Source organism: Bombina bombina, chromosome 4 (assembly GCF_027579735.1).
Source record: "Bombina bombina isolate aBomBom1 chromosome 4, aBomBom1.pri, whole genome shotgun sequence".
Classification (NCBI taxonomy): Eukaryota; Metazoa; Chordata; class Amphibia; order Anura; family Bombinatoridae; genus Bombina; species Bombina bombina.
The window spans coordinates 1,041,457,258-1,041,478,580 of NC_069502.1; the positions used below are offsets into that span (position 1 = coordinate 1,041,457,258).

The following is a 21,323-nucleotide window of genomic DNA, read 5'->3' on the forward strand; positions in this document are numbered from 1 at the left end:
CTTAGCCTTGGCAGCTTTAGTGCAATGCTATATCGACATCATATGTAACAAACAGTTCATATTAAATCATCCATATCTGAAGATGGAGAATAGAGGTCAAAGGCTGGAACATGTTTCATATTTTTAAGTAATTTGAAACAGATATACCAATAACAAGATGCATTCCTATTTGCTAAAATAATGGCAATTAGGAAAAAATATCTTTTTAACTTAAAAGATTTAAAGGATATTAGACACATGGATTATAAAAGATAAACAATAAAAGTCATATATATACATATTGATACATGTGTTTAAAGGGACATTGTAGGGGATGTAATTTTTACACCTCTCGCTGTGGTCCTTGCATAGGAGTTAAACACATAGATAGAGAAATGATCAAGGAAAGCAAGCATTGCAGATCCTAAGCTGAATACAGTTGCTGATTGGCAGGGTCATGCAACTGCCACTGCAAATTGGCTTGCCAGCTGTTTCCAGGTGTGGACCATCAGTTTCTGCAGCTCGAAATAGAATTTTATCTGTGTGTTTAACCCCATTTGCAAGGATTAAACACATACAGTCAGACTACAAGTGGAGATTAAAAATGCAAGAATAATGGAGCATAAACATTGCTGTTGTACATACAGTAAAGGGTAAAGGCTTCATTAATTAAAAGATCAAGTTAATGTTATTAAGAAAGAAGTTCTCATATGTTAAAGTGTATCAATATCTATAATAAAATGGGAATTTCTAGAAATTTTGGATGTAGGAACAGTGAATTCCATTTGAATCAGTCAGATTTCTCTTGCAAAGTGCATTGCATGGATTTATCCTACACTTTTTAAAGGGACACTGAACCCAATTTTTTTCTTTCATAATTTAGATAGAGCATGCAATTTGAAGCAACTTTCTAATTTACACCTATTATCAATTTTTCTTCGTTCTCTTGCTATCATTATTTGAAAAAGAAGGCATCTAAGCTTTTTTTTGGGCTCAGAACTCTGGACAGCACTTTTTTATTGATGGATGAATTTAGCCAGCAATCAGCAAGGACAACCCAGGTTGTTCACCACAAATGGGCCGGCATATAAACTTACATTCTTGCATTTCAAATAAAGATAACAAGAGAATAAAGAAAATTTGATAATATGAGTAAATTAGAAAGTTGCTTAAAATTTCATGCTCTATCTGAATCACAAAAGAAAAAATTTGGGTTCTGTGTCCCTTTAAATGCATTTGTACCACAAAAATACCCCCTATGCGTTGCATAGAAAGTATTTCAGTTATTCCAATCAATATGTAGACACTTTTCAAGCCACTTTTTTTGCACTTTTGAATTCAACACAAAGTACATAAAAACACCTTCTATGCAGAGTTTTGTTTCTCAATGTGGAAGAAAAAAAACTTGCAAACCTAGAAATATCATATATGTAGCACAGGTGTTTTCAGATTTACTTATTGAATAGAATTGCTTTGAAATCAATACATAAAGACACAACCAGTGTTTTCATATATGAATTCAAATTGATTGGAATGGAACCTTGTTATTTTTTTACCATATATCAACAAAAATACAAGTTGACCCTAATAAAGAGTGAGAAAAAAACCCCATGATTTTCCATTAACTATTATTCACCTAGATTCCAAGTTTTGCGCTATAGAGTGTAGTTAATGAACACAGCAAAAGTTGCGTTATTTCCCCCTCCATAGTGCTGCCATTATGAGTTTTTAAAAAGCCGCCTTGTGTGTGCAATATGGTTGCGTTGAGCTCCATACAGCACAAAATACAAGCGCTGCTTTGAGGTGCTTGTGCACGCTTTCCCCATGGACATAAATGGGGAGAGCGTGTTAAAAAAAAAACCTAACACCTACGATCGTGGAATGAAAAGCAACAACCTAAATTAAACAATATTAACCCCTAAACCTAGCCCTAACCGTAACCATAAATCTAACCATAACCCTAAACCTAATGCTAAACCTAACACCCCCTAACTTTAACATAATTAAAATAGAGCTAAATTAAAGTTACAATTATTAACTAAATAATACCTATTTAAAACTAAAAACAAACTTACCTGTGAAATAAAACCTAAGCTAGCTACAATATAACTAATAGTTATATTGTAGCTAGCTTAGGTTTTATTTTTATTTCACAGGTAAGTTTGTATTTATTTTAACTAGGTAGACTAGTTAGTAAATAGTTACACAAAATAAGAAACAAATTATCCAAAATAATAAAAATTATTCCTATTTTAATACCCCGTTTTAAAAAAACCCACCCCAAAATAAAAGAATCCTAATCTATAATAAACTACCAATAGCCCTTTGTAGGGCATATCCCTAAAGAAATCAGCTATTTTTCTAAAAATAAAAACAAACACCCCTAACATTACAAACCCCCCCCCAAACCCACAAAATAAAAAAAACCTAACTAAAAAAAACCTAATCTACCCATTGCCCTGAAAAGGGCATTTGTATGGGCATTGCCCTTAAAAGGACATTCAACTCTTTTTCCTGCCCTTAAAAGGACATTCAGCTCTTTTAAGAAATGGCCAAAAAACACCCCAAAAAACCTTAAAAAAACCTAACACTAACCCCTCTTTAGGTACTCACAGTTGCTGAAGTCTCGCTTGAACAATCTTCATCCTGGTGGGTCCATCTTCATCCAGGCGGCTCCATCTTCATCCATCGCGGGACCTGCGTCTTCTTTATCCCTGCAGAGGTGGAGCAGTCGATGAGCGGAGGCAAAGGTCCAGGCAAAGGTCCAAGGCAGAGGTCCAGATGGAGGTCCAAGGTGGAGGTCCAAGCGGAGGTCCATTGATCCGATGTGGAGGTCCTCTTCATACGATCGTCCGCCGCACACTGAGGATTTAAATGCAAGGTACCCCTTTTATACTGGAGGTACCATTGCATTCCTATTGGCTGAAAAATTTAAATCAGCCAATAGGAATAAGAGCTGATAAAATCCTATAGGCTGTTCAAATCAGCCAATAGGATGACAGCTACTGAAATTCTATTTTCTTTATTATAGTGCAGGCAATATTGGGGTGTGGGAGAAAAGGAGTTAATAACTTTAGTATAGTGTGGGCGATGTCGGGCAGCGGCAGAATAGGGGTTAATAAATTGTATTAGTGGCAGCGATGTCGGGAGCGGCAGATTAGGGGTTATAAACTTTACTATAGTATTGGGGATGCGGGAGGGCCTCGGTTTAAAGGTTAATAGGTAGTTTATGGGTGTTAGTGTACTTTGTAACACTTTAGTTATGAGTTTTATGTAACTGCTCTAAGATGGTGGTACGGATCTTGTCGGTATAGGGTATAACGCAAATTTTTTAGCCTCACTGCAAAACTCTTAATGGCCGAGCTATGGGAATCCCATGAAAAAATGTAATTTTTTCGAGTGCCGGACTGACGTTGCGTTACATGCTAAAAGGCTTGCGGTACAGCTATACCGACAAGACTCATAATGGCTGCGTTGCTGTTTTAACGCTGAAATTGCCATTTTCTCATTGTTAAAACACGAAACACAAAACTCGTAAACTAGGTGATAGATAATTAGACAATTTTGACTTTTTTTTTTTTTTTTCCTAAAATGAGTTACTGATTTGTGAAACTCTTCTTAAAACCAAGGAAAGAATAAATGCTATTCGGCTTTCAATCAATTTCTTTTGAAACTGTGCCAGCTGGATACAAAATCACATGTTCCTGCTGTGGAGCAGAGATATAGACCTTTGCATCCTGAGTCTTTATTTTTCAGTGAAATGCGCATCTATTTTTGTTTAATGTTTGCTTTCTCATGCATTGGGTTATGACAGGTTCTCACTTGTGAATCTATCTCATGCTGGTATCTTTAACAAGACTCGCTGACCAAACTAAAACCTGATTTTTGAAAACCCAGCAATGCACATATGGATCTTCAAAAAGGTAAAAAATAAAATAAAAAAAAGTGCATAGTACTATCACAACTACTGTGCTAGATATTACTATTGAAGCGTTTCTAAATTGTCATCTGTAACCGGAATCTGAAAAATACAATTTGTGTTGATTTTATAATTTAAAGGAATAAACATTACTGAGTAAAAATATCAGCTGAAGATAAGATTGAAACATGGCAAGCAAATTATTGTTTGTTTATCAAGGAGGTACTTTATGATAGAAGTTTTTGTCAAAATTCACACAATTATCCTCCGGTATATGAAACATTTTTGTCCACCAAAAACTGAGTGATGCTCTGGATGCATTTTTTGATTGATATATTTTATCCCAATACATCTACAATTCTACCCCAAAGAGTACTATGCACTGCAAATAATTTAACTGTAGTAAAAACCTTTTTATTTCTGCCACATCAGTTATTGATCATATTGGTCCTATAGACCAGTGATTTTTAACCTTTTTTTTGCCGTGGCACACTTTTTTACATTAAAAAATCCTGTGGCACACCACCATCCCAAAATTTAAAAAAAATCACACATTGTAGCCTAATACAGCATATATATATATATATATATATATATATATATATACACACACATACACACAAACACACACATACTGTATGTATTGTGCTGTTATGCCATGCCTCCTACAAACTACCCCTGCACTGGGAGTAAAAAACAAGCAAAGTTTAAAAAATATGTCATACTGTTGTCAGTCTGCCGTGGCACACCTGATGATCTCTCACGGCACACTGGTGTGCCACGGCACACTGGTTGAAAAACACTGCTATAGACATGCAACTCTGCAGCCTATATAGAAACATAAGCATTATATTGTAATGTTCATTTATATAGTTGGTGACCCATATTCCATATATTATAAATTAAAAGTTGGGAATCTGACCTTTGATTCTAAAATTAGGAAACAATTAAAAAAATAATTCTTACTACTCTGCAAAAATGTTGTCGATTTCAGGGCGTGGACACAGATTGTTTAAGAAGACTCTGTATAATTCTGGAGTGAAGTCATCCTGAGGAATTGAATCACTCTGTGGAAATAAGAGAGATAAATTAAAATAAAATATGGAGTTTGTTTTTTAAATAACAACAAATAAATGCATACATACATAAATACAATGTTCATCTGATATCAATGTTTTATTAGTTAAGAAATTGACTTTCATTCATTAAAGAGTTCTTGAAAATTAAAATATAATTAATGGAATATGATGTGAACCTGTACAAAAATAAACTTCCAAACCAATCATGTTACTTAAAGGCAGGCCTGCCCTTTGGGTAGGGTGAGAGGGGCACACGCCCAAGGCCCCATGCTTTGGGGGGCCCCGCACATTTAAGGGTCAGGGTATGAAAAGGTATAAGGTATATCCTGTATTTAGTTTATGCAATATATAATGTTATTCTTTGTCTAGGTAACACTGAATGTTGGGACAGGGTGGGCAATAAAGGGGTCAGTGCATATGGGGGGGGATAAGAGCTCTTTTTGCAAATTTGTCTTGCCCAGGGCCCCACAAATGTTTGGGGTGTCCCTGCTTAAAGGGAAATTAAAGGCAAAATTAAATATTTATGATGTGGATAGGGCATGTATATGTATATATACTCTGCGGCAGTAAAGCCCTACTGTGAGCTAGCTGGTGATTGGTGGCTAGCTACACACATTTGCTTCTTGCAATTGGTTCATCTTTTGTGTTCAGCTTTATTCCAGTACGGCAGTGCTACTCTGGAGCTGATCCCTTTGCAGAGGTGTAACACATATTTATATGTAAACAATAATGCGATTATAAAATGCTCTAACACACTAGATAGTTTTCTTTTTGCACTTTTATGGCACTTTTTTTTTTTTATTAACAGTACCTGGCTGTGATATCTGGAGTCTAAAAAGAAGAGGAAATCTCTATTCAATTGTAAAGTCAATTGTTGTGTAAAATAAAATTCTAACAACGCAGATGGGCAAATTCGCCCCCTGTGATAAATAACCAGCAATTACAAGTGGCTGGTTATCTCTGGTTATTAACCAGAGATCAGATCTTTTCTAAATGTCCCCCAATTTGTCCCAAATTTAGGTCTTTTTTTTTGCAAAATGTAGCATTGCACATAACCTGTAATTGCATGCACTGTTATTACAAAGTGGAGTGCAAATATCACTTTAGCTAAATCGATATTTTACGCACCACTTGTATTCTGGCCCATAGTCTTTTAGTAGATCCTGAAACTTTGCTATAAAGAGAACTATAGTAGAGTGTAAATTAAATTGCGTAATTCATTAGTCAACTTTAAATAATGTCAAAACGTACTTTAAAAACTTGTACAATAATAATAATAAATATTAAGAACCTCTTTGAAAATGAAAATATAGTTCAAAACTACAGTTCAAAGCATTTTGGTATTAAAAAAAGTTTCCAAATAATTAAACAATTTGCAACTTGCTAAATGCAGTATTTGAGTTTTTGACCATTAAAATAAAAAACAAAATCTGTTTTCAATTTTTTTTTTTATTTAATAGATTTTTGTATTTCTACAGAAAACTATATGAAAACATTTAATTTCTTATAATAAAAAGACAGTTGAGAGTGTAAAATCACGCACAACTAAACAGCATACCATAAAAAACATATGAAACTATATCCATCATCTAACAGAATAAATTGTAAAATTAGAAAATGCATTAATGTAACAATCTCCTGCCAATAGCTCTTAGTGTTTAATCACTTCACAGGTGAATGAGAAACAGCAGCACAGAAATAAATGACTAATGTTGGTATTATCAATCCTATTAGCAGTTCATGTTCTTCCCGACCTGTAAATGCCATAATCCATCCAGAAATCAAAGCCAAGGGTTTGACCAAATTACAAATACTAAATTACATTTCAGCGAACTGGAATTTGTTGTGTACATCTTTCATTTGAACTTGAATAGTCTAATCAAAATGAAACTTTTGTGATTCTGATAGATCATGCAATTTTAAGCAACTTTCTAATTTACTCCTATTATCACTTTTTCTTCATTCTCTTGTTATCTTTATTTGAAAAAGCAAGAATGTAAGCATAGGAGTCAGAACATTTTTGGTTCAGCACCTGAGTAGTGCATTCTGATTGCGGTCTAAATGTAGCCACCAACCAGCAAGCGCTACCCAGGTGCTGAACCAAAAATGGGCTGACTTCTAAGCTTACATATAAATAAAGATAGCAAGAGAATTAATAAATATTGATAATAGGAGTAAATTAGAAATTTGCTTAAAATGTCATGCTCTATCTGAATCATGAAAGTTTAATTTTGACTATACTATTCCTTTAAGAATCTTTGAGTTGACATTTAACATTGAATCTTTATTAAAAAAAAAAAAACAGCAGATTTTCATACTGTAGCAAAACAGTGTTAATTTTCTGTTTAATTCCTCTTTATGCCCTATTGTGTTGTGCATCATTTTAACTCTGTGACAGCACTTAAATCCCATGGTGTTTTGGGTAATTTTAACTCTTTGACAGCATTTATATCCCATGGTGCTTTGTAACATGCATGATTAATTCTTAATTGAGGGGAGAACGTCTAAACAATAACAAAAAACACATTAAAAAAAAACAAGACTAATGTGCTCCATTGCTGGTGCAAATGGACAGGTATTTGTTTAATGGCTTCAATCAACTCATGCTATAATTAGACCTGATCATTAGATAAACTTGTAATTGATCCCTACAAATGGATTAAACACATAAAGTCAGATTCATAGCAACAATCTACTACTGTGTCCTAGGAGAACACATCTCGTGGGTCAATGATAAGGATAAGAGGCAAATGTGTCCAGTCACCAATCCCCAGTTGGGAGTAGTTACCTCCCAGCTGTGCATCGCTGCTCCTAACCATACCTAAGTATGATTTTTAATAAAGGATACCAAGAGATCAAAGTAAATGGGGGATATTTATCAAGCCGTCAACCGCAAATACGCTGGAATTCCGCAGCGTAATTGTGGCAAGCTTGATTCGACCTAGTTATCAAACCCTACAGACCGGCAAAAGTTGAAATCTATGACGTAACATATGATCCGCCGGTCTCAATCCGACACAGATCGATGCTTACGTCATTACAGATGTTCCGAATACACATTCGGCACTATTTGACACTTTTTTAAAGTTATCAAATAGTTAACCAGTACGCTCGCGGCTATTCCGGCCCAGCATACCTGGTTTGTAATCCGCCACCCTGGAGGCCGCGGATGCCATAGGAATCAATGGGAGTCTGAAAGCAGCGAAAACTTATGTTCGATGCTGCCAGATATCCCATTGATTTCTATGGTAGAAAACCAGTAACGTTTACACCTAACACCCTAGCATAAGCCCCAAGTGTAAACACCCTTAATTTGCCGCTCCCGGACCCTGCCACAACTAAATAAAAGTATTAACCCCTATCCCGCTGCTCCTGGACCCCGCCGCAACCTAAATAAAGTTATTAACCCCTAAACCTCTGGCCTGCCACATAACTACCATTAACTAAACCTATTAAACCCTAAACCGCAAGCCCCCCCACATCGCCATAAACTAAATTAAGCTATTAACCCCTAAACCTAACAACCAGCTAACTTTACATTAAAATTACAACATCCCTATCTTATAATAAATTTAAACTTACCTGTAGAATTAAAATAAACTATATTAAACTATTAATTAACCTACCCTAACTAGTATACTAAAATTACATTAAACTAGCAATTAAATTAACTATATTGCATATTAAAAAAACAACAACCCTACTCAAATTATTAAAATCTACTATTAAAAATTTCGAAATTACAAAAAAAATAAGTTACAAAACATAAAAAACACTAAATTACGAAAAACAAACAAACCACAGTATCAAAAATAAAAACGAATTACACCTAATCTAATAGCCCTATCAAAATAAAAAAATAAAAAAACAAAATAAAAACACCCTAGCCTACAATAAACTACCAATGGCCCTTAAAAGGACCTTTTGCGGGGCATTGCCCCAAAGAAATCAGCTCTTATACCTGTAAAAAAAAAATACAAACATCCCCCAACAGTAAAACCCACCACCCAACCAACCAACCCCTCCAAATAAAAAGCCTATCTAAAAAACCTAAGCTCCCCATTGCCCTGAAAAGGGCATTTGTATGGGCATTGCCCTTAAAAGAGCATTTAGCTCTTTTACCTGCCCAGACCCTACTCTAAAAAAAAAAACTCACCCAGAAAACCCTTAAATAAACCTAACTTTAACTCCCAACAATCCACTTACAGTTTTTGAAGTTCCGCTTGAAGGATCCATCCAGCTGGCAAGAAGTCTTCACCTGGGCGGCCTTTTCCATCTTCATCCATCCGGTGCGGATGGATGAAGATCCTCTTCAATACGGTCGCCGCCGTAAACTGGAACTTGAATGCAAGTGACGTCATCCAAGATGGAGTCCCTTGCATTCCTATTGGCTAAAAGGTTCCAATCAGCCAATAGGACTAGAGCTGCTAAAATTCTATTGGCTGTTCCAATCAGCCAATAGGATTTGAGCAGCTCTCATCCTATTGGCTGTACCAGAGGAACTTAGGTTTTTCAGGGCAATGGGGAGCTTAGGTTTTTTAAATAGCATTTTTATTTGGGGGGGTTGGTTGGTTGGGTGGTGGGTTTTACTGTTGGGGTTGTATTTTTTTTTACAGGTAAAAGAGCTTTTTTGGGGCAATGCCCCGCAAAAGGCCATTTTAAGGGCCATTGGTAGTTTATTGTAGGCTAGGGTGTTTTTTATTTTGATAGGGGTATAAGATTAGGTGTAATTTGTTTTATTTTTGATACTGTGTTTTTTTTTCTCGTAATTTAGTGTTTTTATTTTTTGTAACAGCTGTGTTTTTGATAATTTATTAAATTTGAATAAGGTTAAATAGCAGATTTAAATAATTTGAGTAGGGTTAGAGTTTTTTTAATATGTAATATAGTTAATTTAATTGCTAGTTTAATGTAATTGTAGTATAATAGTTAGGGTAGGTTAATTAATAGTTTAAAAATAGTTTATTTTAATTCTACAGGTAAGTTTTAATTTATTTTAAGATAGGGATGTGGTAATTTTAATGTAAAGTTAGCGGGTTGTTAGGTTTAGGGTTTAATAGCTTAATTTAGTTTATGGCGATGTGGGGGGGTGGAGGTTTAGGAGTTAATAGGTTTAGTTAATGGTAGTGATGTGGGAGGCCAGAGGTTTAGGGGTTAATACGTTTATTTAGTGGCGACAGGATAGGGGTTATTAACTTTATTACAGTTGTGGCGCAGTCCGGGAGAGGCAGTATAGGGGTTAATAACTTTATTACAGTTGCGACGGGGTCCGGAAGCGGCGGGATAGGGGTTAAACCTTTTAGTATAGTGGCGGCGTTTAGTGACAGGGCATAAATAAAGTTGGTAAACAGCCAAATAGCATCAAGATTGATGACTGTTAGTTAACAACAGTCCGATGCTCATCGCCCGGTACTTGGTGCGCAAATTTTTGTTGGCTTCTTTTATATATATGGAGAGCATATTCAGGTCAGCGGCCACGATGTTAGGTGAGCGTATTGGTGCCGGCGAATGCAGCATAGTTTAGGCTTTGATAAATATCCCCCAATGTGTTAATAGAAGTACATTGAAATTTTGTTTAAAATGGTATGCACTATCTGAATCATTAAAGTTTAATTTTCATGTTTTTTAAAGGACGGCAATACTTCTGTGATCTGTGGTGGCTACATTTAGACACCAATCAGCAAGCGCTACCCAAGTGCTTAATCAAAAATGGGCTGGCTCCTAAGCTTACATTATTGCTTTTTCAAATAAAGATACTAAGAGAATGAAGAAAAATTGATAATAGGAGTAAATTATAAAGTTTCTTAACATTGCATGCTCTATCTGAGCCATGAAAGTTTAATTTTGACTAGACTATCCTTTTTAAGATACTTCTCCTTCACTGTTTGTTTAATTTTTCTCCCTAGAACTAAATAGCCAAGCAATGAAAAGATATTATGAAATATTGAATTATCTGAAATACTTACTCTGCCAGATGGAAGACTACAAGCCTCTAATGCAGTTTCCACTCGTTTCCTATCAGCAGAAAATAGGCGGTATATGCTATAGAAAAAAGAAGAAATAAGTCACTTAAGATCTGTAATACTTGAATAAACAAGCAAAGTTAAACCTTGTGAACTGTAAATACAACATGTAGGAAATTATAGCAACATCTAAAATTCTTTATCCAGTCCAAGTTGTTCCACAGCTATAAGCCAGAAGCGTTTGCACAGAATTAGCAGGCAATGGTTTGTATAAGCCTGTGATACTAGACCCCTGTTTATACACTCAACCACCACTTTATTTTTGTAATTCATTTCCAATTGTCTATTATGATAATTTCCAATAATCTTTAGGTTTTGCTAACTGCTGTCTAGTCTTCTGCATAGTTTAGTAAGTCGCTAAAAAGTGGTAAAGGCAATCAGAGACAGGAGCAAATTAAAAATCTGTCCTACCTAATTGTCTACTGAGCTTTCGAATATGTGACCTGTAAATGAAATACCTTAGTTAATGTAGAAGGTTCTTAATAATGGTATTATACTGAGGTCCAAAAAAGCAATTTGCAAAAGATGTTGCACTTTATGCATGAGTTTATAGTGGAAATCAATAAAATGACATGTTCATATAAATTTAGCACTAGTGACCCTGTAGCTCTATGTGTTTAACCTCTCCAAAGCAGTTAAATACACAGTTACAGTATGACTCAGGAGAAGCAGAAAACTGCTGGTCCCCAAGTGGAAACTACAAGTAACTTATTCAACAGCGGCATCTGCACAGCTGGGTAATGCAGCTACTACTGCTGATTGGTTCAGTGACACCTTCCACCAAGGACCAGCAGTTCTCTGCAGCTCTCAAGGGCTCCTTTAAGTAAGTATTTAACCCTTTTTGCAGACTTTCATGGCATATGAAGCATGCAATGGTAAACAACTTTCCTATTTACATTCTTTGTTGCAAAGTATACTTGGGAGCAGCAATGCACTACTGGAAGGTAGCTGCTGAGTGTTAGCTGTACATATGTGCTTTTAGTTATTGGTTTATCCACTGTGTTCAACTAGCTCCCAGTAGTGCATAGCTGCTCCTTCAACAAAGGATACTAAGAGAATTAATCAAATTTATAAGATAATTAATTGGAAAGTTCAAACTGATATGCTCTGCATCAAAGAAAAATTGTGTGTTTCATGTCCCTATAAAATAAAATGCAAATACCTTAGACACCATAACAACCTTTTATCAAAACAATTCTACTGTATAAAGCACGTTATTGAATTAAAGGGACATGAAACCCACATTTTTTCTTTCATGATTTAGAAAAAACATGCAATTATAAACATCTTTCTAATTTACTTATATGATCTAATTTGCATCATTCTCTTGATATCCTTTGCAGAAAAGCATATCTAGATATGCTCAGTAGCGGCTGATTGGTGGCTGCACATAGATGCCTCATATGATTGGCTCACCAATGTGCATTGTTATTTCTTCAACAAAGGATAGCTAAAGAATGAAGCAAATTAGATAACTGAAGGAAAGTGGAATGTTGTTTTTATCCTCTATCTGAATCAAGAAATAAACATTTTGGGCTTAATGTCCATTTAAGACAACAATTATAGAGTGTAAGCAATTACTTTATCTAAAATCAAATAAAACCAGCAGTGAACTATATATCCATGTCCTAAAAATATCAATGCAGATCTATGCAACCCTAAAACACTTCCCCATGCCTTGTTTGCACCCTCTCTTTTATTGCCTTTTTTATATGTCTCTAATTCTCCTCAGGTAAGCACAACTAGATATTGTTTATAAAGATGTATTTAATACAATGCAATAACACAGTAATGACAAAAATAAAAGAATAATAATAATACAGATAAAATCAATACAAGCATATATTGGTTAGGACATTCAGATAAATATAATAAGCAGATATTTTAAAACTTGTCGAGGCAAAGAATACAAAGTATTAAAACATACAAACAAGACCAATGAGATGGTATTAGTAAAACTATATGGCTCCAATGGATTATGGTATATTATGGCATATGAGATTGAGTTTGAGAAAGGCTTCCGACAGCCGAAATGCGTTACTCTTTTACTGGACCACTTGGGCTTCCGTAGCCCCATTGAACTGATTGCCGCGAACATCCTCCTGAGCTGCGGAACTTGGTCTCTCCAGGAAAGCATAGGATTGCTTGAAAGTTGCCGCCTGGACTGACAACAAACACAGGGGATCATCATTTGGCTTCCGGTGTAAGTATTAGTAAACACCTTGCCAAATTGAACTTGTTTTATGTTTGTAAAAGGATCTTTCTTGTCCTTTCTTCTCGCCTCCATTCTGCAGTTTTGCCAACCCTGCAACCTTGGAATCGCTAACCTTGCTAACATCGCTTGTGTTTGCTAAACACGCTTGTCCTCTGCTTCACTAATACGGCTTGCCTCATATGCCATAATATACCATAATCCATTGGAGCCATATCGTTTTACTAATACCATCTCATTGGTCTTGTTTGTATGTTTTAATACTTTGTATGCTTTGCCTCGACAAGTTTTAAAATATCTGCTTATTATATTTATCTGAATGTCCTAACCAATATATGCTTGTATTGATTTTATCTGTATTATTATTATTATTTTATTTTTGTCATTACTGTGTTATTGCATTGTATTAAATACATCTTTATATACAATATCTAGTTGTGCTTACCTAGGATCATTTAGATATTAGTATACTACACACATTAGGCTATCTTAGGATAGCGCAGCTAAATAATCTATCACTTGGCTACAGCTTGTAGTTAGAGTGATAACTCTAGTTCATATCATTTTGTATTAAGGAGTTTGGGGATTCCTTATATTTATTTTTAGCTGCTTTGTGTAAATACTCACAGCGCAGAGGCTATTTTTCTATACTACTCTAATTCTCCTCAGCAAAGAAAACCTAGGTTACAACATGGAGGTACCCATTACTTTAGAGAAACTAAACCTTTACACTTACTTATATTTTCAATATTAAAACAACTAATAGTTAAAAAAGTACATCTACTGTACATACTGTTCTCATGCAAATCTTTACCTTGATTACATCAGTGTTTAGCATTTATTTACTGTTTAATATCTCTTTAAATTTGTTTCAGCTCATTACAATAAACACATAACATAGAATGACAAACTAAACAGATACTAATAGGATATTGTAAAAAAAAAGAATCTATAACATTAATTCAGTGAATAAAGCAGGCAAAATTGTTATCCGTGCACAAGCAATTGGTTGTGCTCCTGCTCCCCATGCTGTCGCTCAACCGATTATGCAAGAAGAGGGCTTGTCAAGCATCCCAGTTGATCAAATTGAGGTGGCAGAGAGGTTAAGGAGCAGCAGATCTACATTTAGCCACCAATCAGCCAGCACTACCCAGGTGCTAAACCAAAATTGGTCCGGCTCCTAAGCTTACATTTCTGCTTTTCAAATAAAGATACCAAGAGAACGAAGAAAATTTGAAAATAGGAGTAAATTAGAAAGTTGCTTAAAATTGCTGCTCTACCTGAATCATGCAAGAAAAAAATTGAACATTTTTCTTTAGGGATTCCTTGACTTATTAAGTGAACAAAAATCCTTTAATTTCCAATTAAAATGAGTCTACTACATTGTCTGAATGGTTTTCTCTATGGCTAGTCCCAGAGGGATCACTAAACACCTGCGGTACCAACTCTTCTGATCGAATGTGTACAGTATAAAAATTAATTTACTTCCAATGATGATCAGTAATGAAAGTTCAGCTATTTTTACTAGGAGAAGTAAATGGAAATAGATTTTCCATAATATCGTGTAGAGATTGTTAACCCCAGCAGAACTATTTTGGTTCACTAAAATGGATTTCATCAGTTGATATTGCTGGTTATTAGATTGTTTAATCCTTGTGCTTCTCTAGCTCTGTGCAGTATTTCATGACATGAACTAGGGTTGTAAAAGCAGCATATGAAAAAGTGCTTTGTGCAGGGACAGAGCTCTTATTGGTGCAGCAGGTGCCCATAGCAGCAAGGCTATACATAGACGTGCAGAATGTGTACAGTCCTAATACAGGGGAGACTTTATTAGTGCAGGATCTATCTATCTATCTATCTATCTATCATCTATCATCTATCTATCTATCCACCCATCTATTCTATCTATCTATCTATCTATCTATCTATCTATCCACCCATCTATTCTATCTATCTATCTATCATCTATCTATCTATCTTTCTATCTATCTATCTATCTATCTATCTATCTATCTATCTATCTATCTATCTATCTATCCATCATCTATCCATCCATCTTTATCTATCTATCTATCTATCTATCTATCTATCTATCTATCTATCTATATATTAATTTTCTCTATCTATCTATCTATCTATCTATCTATCTATCTATCCACCCATCTATTCTATCTATCTATCTATCTATCTATCTATATCTCTATCTTTCTCTATCTATATCTATCTATCTATCTATCTATATATTAATTTTCTCTATCTATCTATCTATCTATCTATCTATCTATCTATCTATCCACCCATCTATTCTATCTATCATCTATCTATCTATCTATCTATCTATCTATCTATCTATCTATATCTCTATCTTTCTCTATCTATATCTATCTATCTATCTATTGTCATCTATCTATCTCCATGTATCTATCTATCTATCTATCTATCTATCTATCCATCATCTATCCATCCATCTTTATCTATCTATCTATCTATCTATCTATCTATCTATATATTAATTTTCTCTATCTATCTATCTATCTATCTATCCATCCATCTTTATCTATCTATCCATCTTTCTCTATCTATCTATCTATCTATCTATCATCTATCTATCTATCTATCTATCTATCTATCTATCTATCTATCTATCTATCCACCCATCTATTATATCTATCTATCTATTTATCTATCTATCTATATCTCTATTTTTCTAAATCTATCTATCTATATATCTATCTATCTACATCTATCTATCTATCTATCTATCTATCTATCAATCTATCTATCTATATCTTTATCTTTCTATATCTATCTATCTATTTCCATATATCTATCTATCTATCCATCCATCTTTATCTATCTATCCAACTTTCTCTATCGTCTATCTATCTATCTATCTCTATAATATATCTATCTATCTATCTATCTCTATAATATATCTATCCATCCATCTATCATTATACAAAGAAGCATGTATATTATTATTACTTACTACTGAGCTACATTTGAAGGGCCCAAACAATGTTTCACTAGGGCCCTCTGTTAAGTAGAGCTCTATTTTTTCTAAATGTTTCAAAGTTTACTCATTATCAATAAAGGCGACAGCAGAAGATGTAACCTTAGTGACAATAACATCCACTAGGAAAACAAGGCAGAGGTTACACAATTTGCAAACGCTGTCATCATGGAACAGAATTAAAAAAAACTTAATTTTGAGGTCCCAGGAAGATGTTTTAAAGCGAATAAGACTATCACATATACATTTCTCCTGGTGTTTTCTGTTCAAACTTATCTGCTGTGTTTGCAACAATCTTTGCTATAGTGCTATAAATACAGGGCACAAGACGTGCCCACTCCTGGGCTTATGTTCTCATGGACAGAAGATCATTTTTATCAAAGAATATCAAAGAAAAAGAGTTTAATGAAGTAATAGAAGAAACATGAAAAGTGTATTACAAACAGTCGGCTAGATTACAAGTTGTGCGTTAGGCTTAAAAAGCAGCGTTGGCCGGTCCCAACGCTGCCTTTTAACGCCCGCTGGTATTACGAGTCTTGAAATGACAGGCTCGGAAATACCACAAATCCACTTACGTCAATTGCGTATCCTATATTTTCAATGGGACTTGCATAGCGCCGGTATTACGAGTCTAACCAAAAGTGAGCGGTAGACCCTCTCCTGTCAAGCCTGATACCGAATTTAAAAGTCAGTAGTTAAGAGTTTTACACTACAACGCCGTAGCATAAAGCTCTTAACTAAAGTGCTAAATAGTACACTAACACCCATAAACTACCTATTAACCCCTAAACCAAGGCCCCCCCCACATTACAAACACTAAAAGAAATATTTTAACCCCTAGTCTGCCAAACCAGACATCGCCGCAACTATAATAAATAAATTAACCCCTAAACCGCCGCACTCCCGCATCGCAAACACTAGTTAAATATTATTAACCCCTAATCTGCCGTCCCTAACATCGCTGACACCTACCTACATTTATTAACCCCTAATCTGCTGCCCACAACGTCGCCGCCACTATATTAAATATATTAACCCCTAAACCTAAGTCTAACCCTAACCCCCCCTTAACTTAAATATAATTACAATAAATCTAAATAAAATTACTACAATTACCTAAATAATTCCTATTTAAAACTAAATACTTACCTATAAAATAAACCCTAAACTAGCTAAAATGTAACTAATAGTTACATTGTAGCTATCTTAGGGTTTATTTTTATTTTACAGGCAACTTTGTATTTATTTTAACTAGGTACAATAGTTATTAAATAGTTATTAACTATTTAATAACTACCTAGTTAAAATAAAAACAAAAGTACCTGTAAAATAAAACCTAACCTAAGTTACACTAACACCTAACACTACACTATAATTAAATACATTAACTAAATTAAATACAATTAATTACAATTAAATAAAATTATCTAAAGTAGGAAAAGAAACAAACACTAATTTACAGAAAATAATAAAATAATTACAAGTTTTTAAACTAATTACACCTACTCTAATCCCCCATAACAAAATAAAAAAGCCCCCCAAAATAAAAAAAGGCCTACCCTACACTAAATTACAAATAGCCCTTAAAAGGGCCTTTTGCGGGGCATTGCCCCAAAGTAATTAGCTCTTTTACCTGTAAAAAAAAAGTACAAATACCCCCCCAACATTAAAACCCACCACCCACACAACCAACTCTACTCTAAAACCCACCCAATCCCCCCTTATAAAAATCTAACACTATCCCCTTGAAGATCTCCCTACTGTGAGACGTCTTCACCCAACCGGGCAGAAGTGGTCCTCCACACGGGCAGAAGAGGTCCTCCAGACGGGCAGAAGTCTTCATCCAGACGGCATCTTCTATCTTCATCCATCCTGCGCGGAGCGGGTCCATCTTCAAGATATTCGATGCAGAGCATCCTCTTCATCCGGAGTCTTCTTACTAAATGACGGTACCTTTAAGTGTACCTTCAATTCCGATTGGCTAATAGAATTCTATCAGGCAATCGGAATTAAGGTAGAAAAAATCCTATTGGCTGATCCAATCAGCCAATAGGATTGAGCTGGCATTCTATTGGCTGTTCCAATCAGCCAATAGAATGCAAGCTCAATCCTATTGGCTGATTGCATCAGACAATAGGATTTTTTCTACCTTAATTCCGCTTGGCTGATAGAATTCTATCAGCCAATCGGAATTGAAGGGATGCCATCTTGGATGACGTTACTTAAAGGTACTGTCATTTAGTAAGAAGAGTCCGGATGAAGAGGATGCTCCATGTCGGATGTCTTGAAGATGGACCCGCTCCGCGCCGGATTGATGAAGATAGAAGAGATGCCATCTGGATGAAGACTTCTGCCCGTCTGGAGGACCTCTTCTGCCCAGCTTGGATGAAGACTTCTGCCCGTCTGGAGGACCACTTCTGCCCGGTTGGGTGAAGACGTCTCACGGTAGAGTGATCTTCAAGGGGTTAGTGTTAGGTTTTTTTAAGGGGGGATTGGGTGGGTTTTAGAGTAGGGTTGGTTGTGTGGGTGGTGGGTTTTAATGGGGGGAGGTATTTTAACTTTTTATTTTACAGGTAAAAGAGCTGATAACTTTGGTGAAATGCCCCACAAAAGGCCCTTTTAAGGGCTGTTTGTAATTTAGTGTAGGGTAGGGCTTTTTTTATTTTGGGGGGCTTTTTTATTTTGTTAGGGGGATTAGAGTAGGTGTAATTAGTTTAAAAATCTTGTAATTATTTTATTATTTTCTGTAATTTAGTGGGGTTTTTTCGTACTTTAGATAATTTTAATTAATTGTAATTAATTGTATTTAATTTAGTTAATTTATTTAATTATAGTGAGTGTTAGGTGTAATTGTAACTTAGGTTAGGTTTTATTTTACAGGTACATTTGTCTTTATTTTAACTAGGTAGTTATTAAATAGTTAATAACTATTTAATAACTATTCTACCTAGTTAAAATAAATACAAAGTTGCCTGTAAAATAAAAATAAACCCTAAGATAGCTACAATGTAACTATTAGTTATATTGTAGCTATCTTAGGGTTTATTTTATAGGTAAGTATTTAGTTTTAAATAGGAATTATTTAGGTAATTGTAGTAATTTTATTTAGATTTATTGTAATTATATTTAAATTAGGGGGGTTAGGGTTGGACTTAGGTTTAGGGGTTAATAAACTTATTATAGTGGTGGCGACGTTGTGGGCGGCAGATTAGGGGTTAATAAATGTAGTTAGGTTGCGGTGACATTGAGGACGGCAGATTAGGAGTTAATAAATATAATGTAGGGTTCGGTGATGTTGGGGGCATCAGATTAGGGGTTCATAACTATAATGTAGGTGGCGGCGGTGTCCGGTGTGGCAGATTAGGGGTTAATAATATAATGCAGGTGTCGGCGATGTCGGGGGCGGCAGATTAGGGGTTAATAAGTGTAATATTAGGGGTGTTTAGACTAGGGGTTCATGTTAGGGTGTTAGGTGTAGAAATAAAAAGTATTTCCCCATAGGAATCAATGGGGCTGCGTTAGGAGCTTTACGCTGCTTTTTTTGCAGGTGTTAGGTTTTTTTTCAGCCGGCTCTCCCCCATTGATTCCTATGGGGAAATCGTGCACAAGCACGTTCAGCCAGCTCACCGCTAACGTAAGCAGCGCTAGTATTGAGGTGAGATGTGGAGCAAAATGTTGCTCTTCGCTCACTTTTTGGCGGTTAACACCGGGTTTCTAAAAACCCGTAATACCAGAGCTGTCTGTAAGTGAGCGGTGAGCTTAAACTGCTCGTTAGCACTGCACCCCTCCTAACACAAAACTCGTAATCTAGGTGAGTGTTATCTTTAAGGCCAGATTTTGTGAGTGGCCCTGCAGTTAAATTGTTAATAAGGTAACCATACCTTGCTGCCTGCATTGTATAGTGTTTGCTAACTGCAGGGTGTGGTTAATTGATTAACTGTTTCACTGCTGGGCTGCACACAAAATCCGGCCTTTGCCGAAACACTGATTACAAATGAACACTATGGAGTAGATTTATCAAATGTTGGGCGGACATGATCCACTGTAGCGGATCATGTCCTCCCAACATCGATAAATGCCGACAGCATACACTGTCAGCATTTATCATTGCACTAGCATTTCTGATTAAATAATTGTGCAATGCTGCCCCCTGCACAGTTGTGGACAATCGGCCGTTAGCAGGGGGTGTTGATTATCCCGATCAGATCCGATCGGGATGATCGCTGTCCGCCACCTCAAAGGTGGTGGATGAGTTAGGGAGCATTGGTCTTACAACCTCTGCTTCTTAAAGGGACACTGAACCCACATTTTTTCTTTCATAATTCAGATAGAGCGTGCAATTTTAAATAACTTTCTAATTTACTCCTATTATCACATTTTCTTCATTTTCTTGCTATCTTTATTTGAAAAAGAATGCATTTAAGCTTTTTCTTTTCTTGGTTCAGCACTATGGACAACACTTTTTTATTGGTGGATGAATTTATCCACCAATCAGCAAGAACAACCGAGGCTGTTCACCAAAAATGGGCTGGCATTTAAACTTACATTTTTTTATTTAAAAAATAAAGATACCAAGAGAATGAAGAAAATTTGATAATAGGGTTAAATTAGGAAGTGGCTTAAAATGTCATGCTCTATCTGAATCACAAAAGAAAAAAAATAGGTTCAGTGTCCCTTTAACTTAAGTTTCAGGCGGACCTGAAACTTCGGGGGAAGATTACAGCATCTGCTGCTTGATACATCTACCCCATGTATGAATTCTAAAAGTATAATTTTTATTTCCATGTCACTTTAAATATGTCGGCTCACCCTGAGATCAGTACCTTGTATTGCTTTAACTTGTTGTAAACATAATAACATTAGGCATTATCAGTGATCAAATGCTTATCTTTATTCTGTAGAATTCAGACTTTCCCTTCTTGGTATAAAAATGTAGCCATGTTACTTACAGATCATTATCTCCAAAGTAACATACCTGGCTTCTCTATATCAGATGAAAAACAATGCTCTAACTGAAGAAAAGTCCAGGCAGAATTAAAGTATCTCTTACTGAGATCTGCAAGTGAAGATTTCTTAACATTTCCCAGAATTCTCATTT

General features: G+C 35.4%; 1 protein-coding gene across 2 annotated transcripts in view; it reads right to left on the reverse strand.

Annotated features, from left to right (window-relative positions):
* Positions 1-21,323, reverse strand: part of PLCB1 (phospholipase C beta 1) — a 1,466,985-nt gene that overhangs the window by 662,860 nt on the left and 782,802 nt on the right. For both annotated transcript variants that reach the window (XM_053712164.1, XM_053712163.1), the window contains exons 7-8: positions 10,944-11,019; positions 4,865-4,965 (exon numbers count right to left, since the gene is read on the reverse strand). In XM_053712164.1, coding sequence (XP_053568139.1) covers positions 4,865-4,965; positions 10,944-11,019 — 177 coding nt within the window. The remainder of the gene's footprint in view (positions 1-4,864; positions 4,966-10,943; positions 11,020-21,323) is intronic.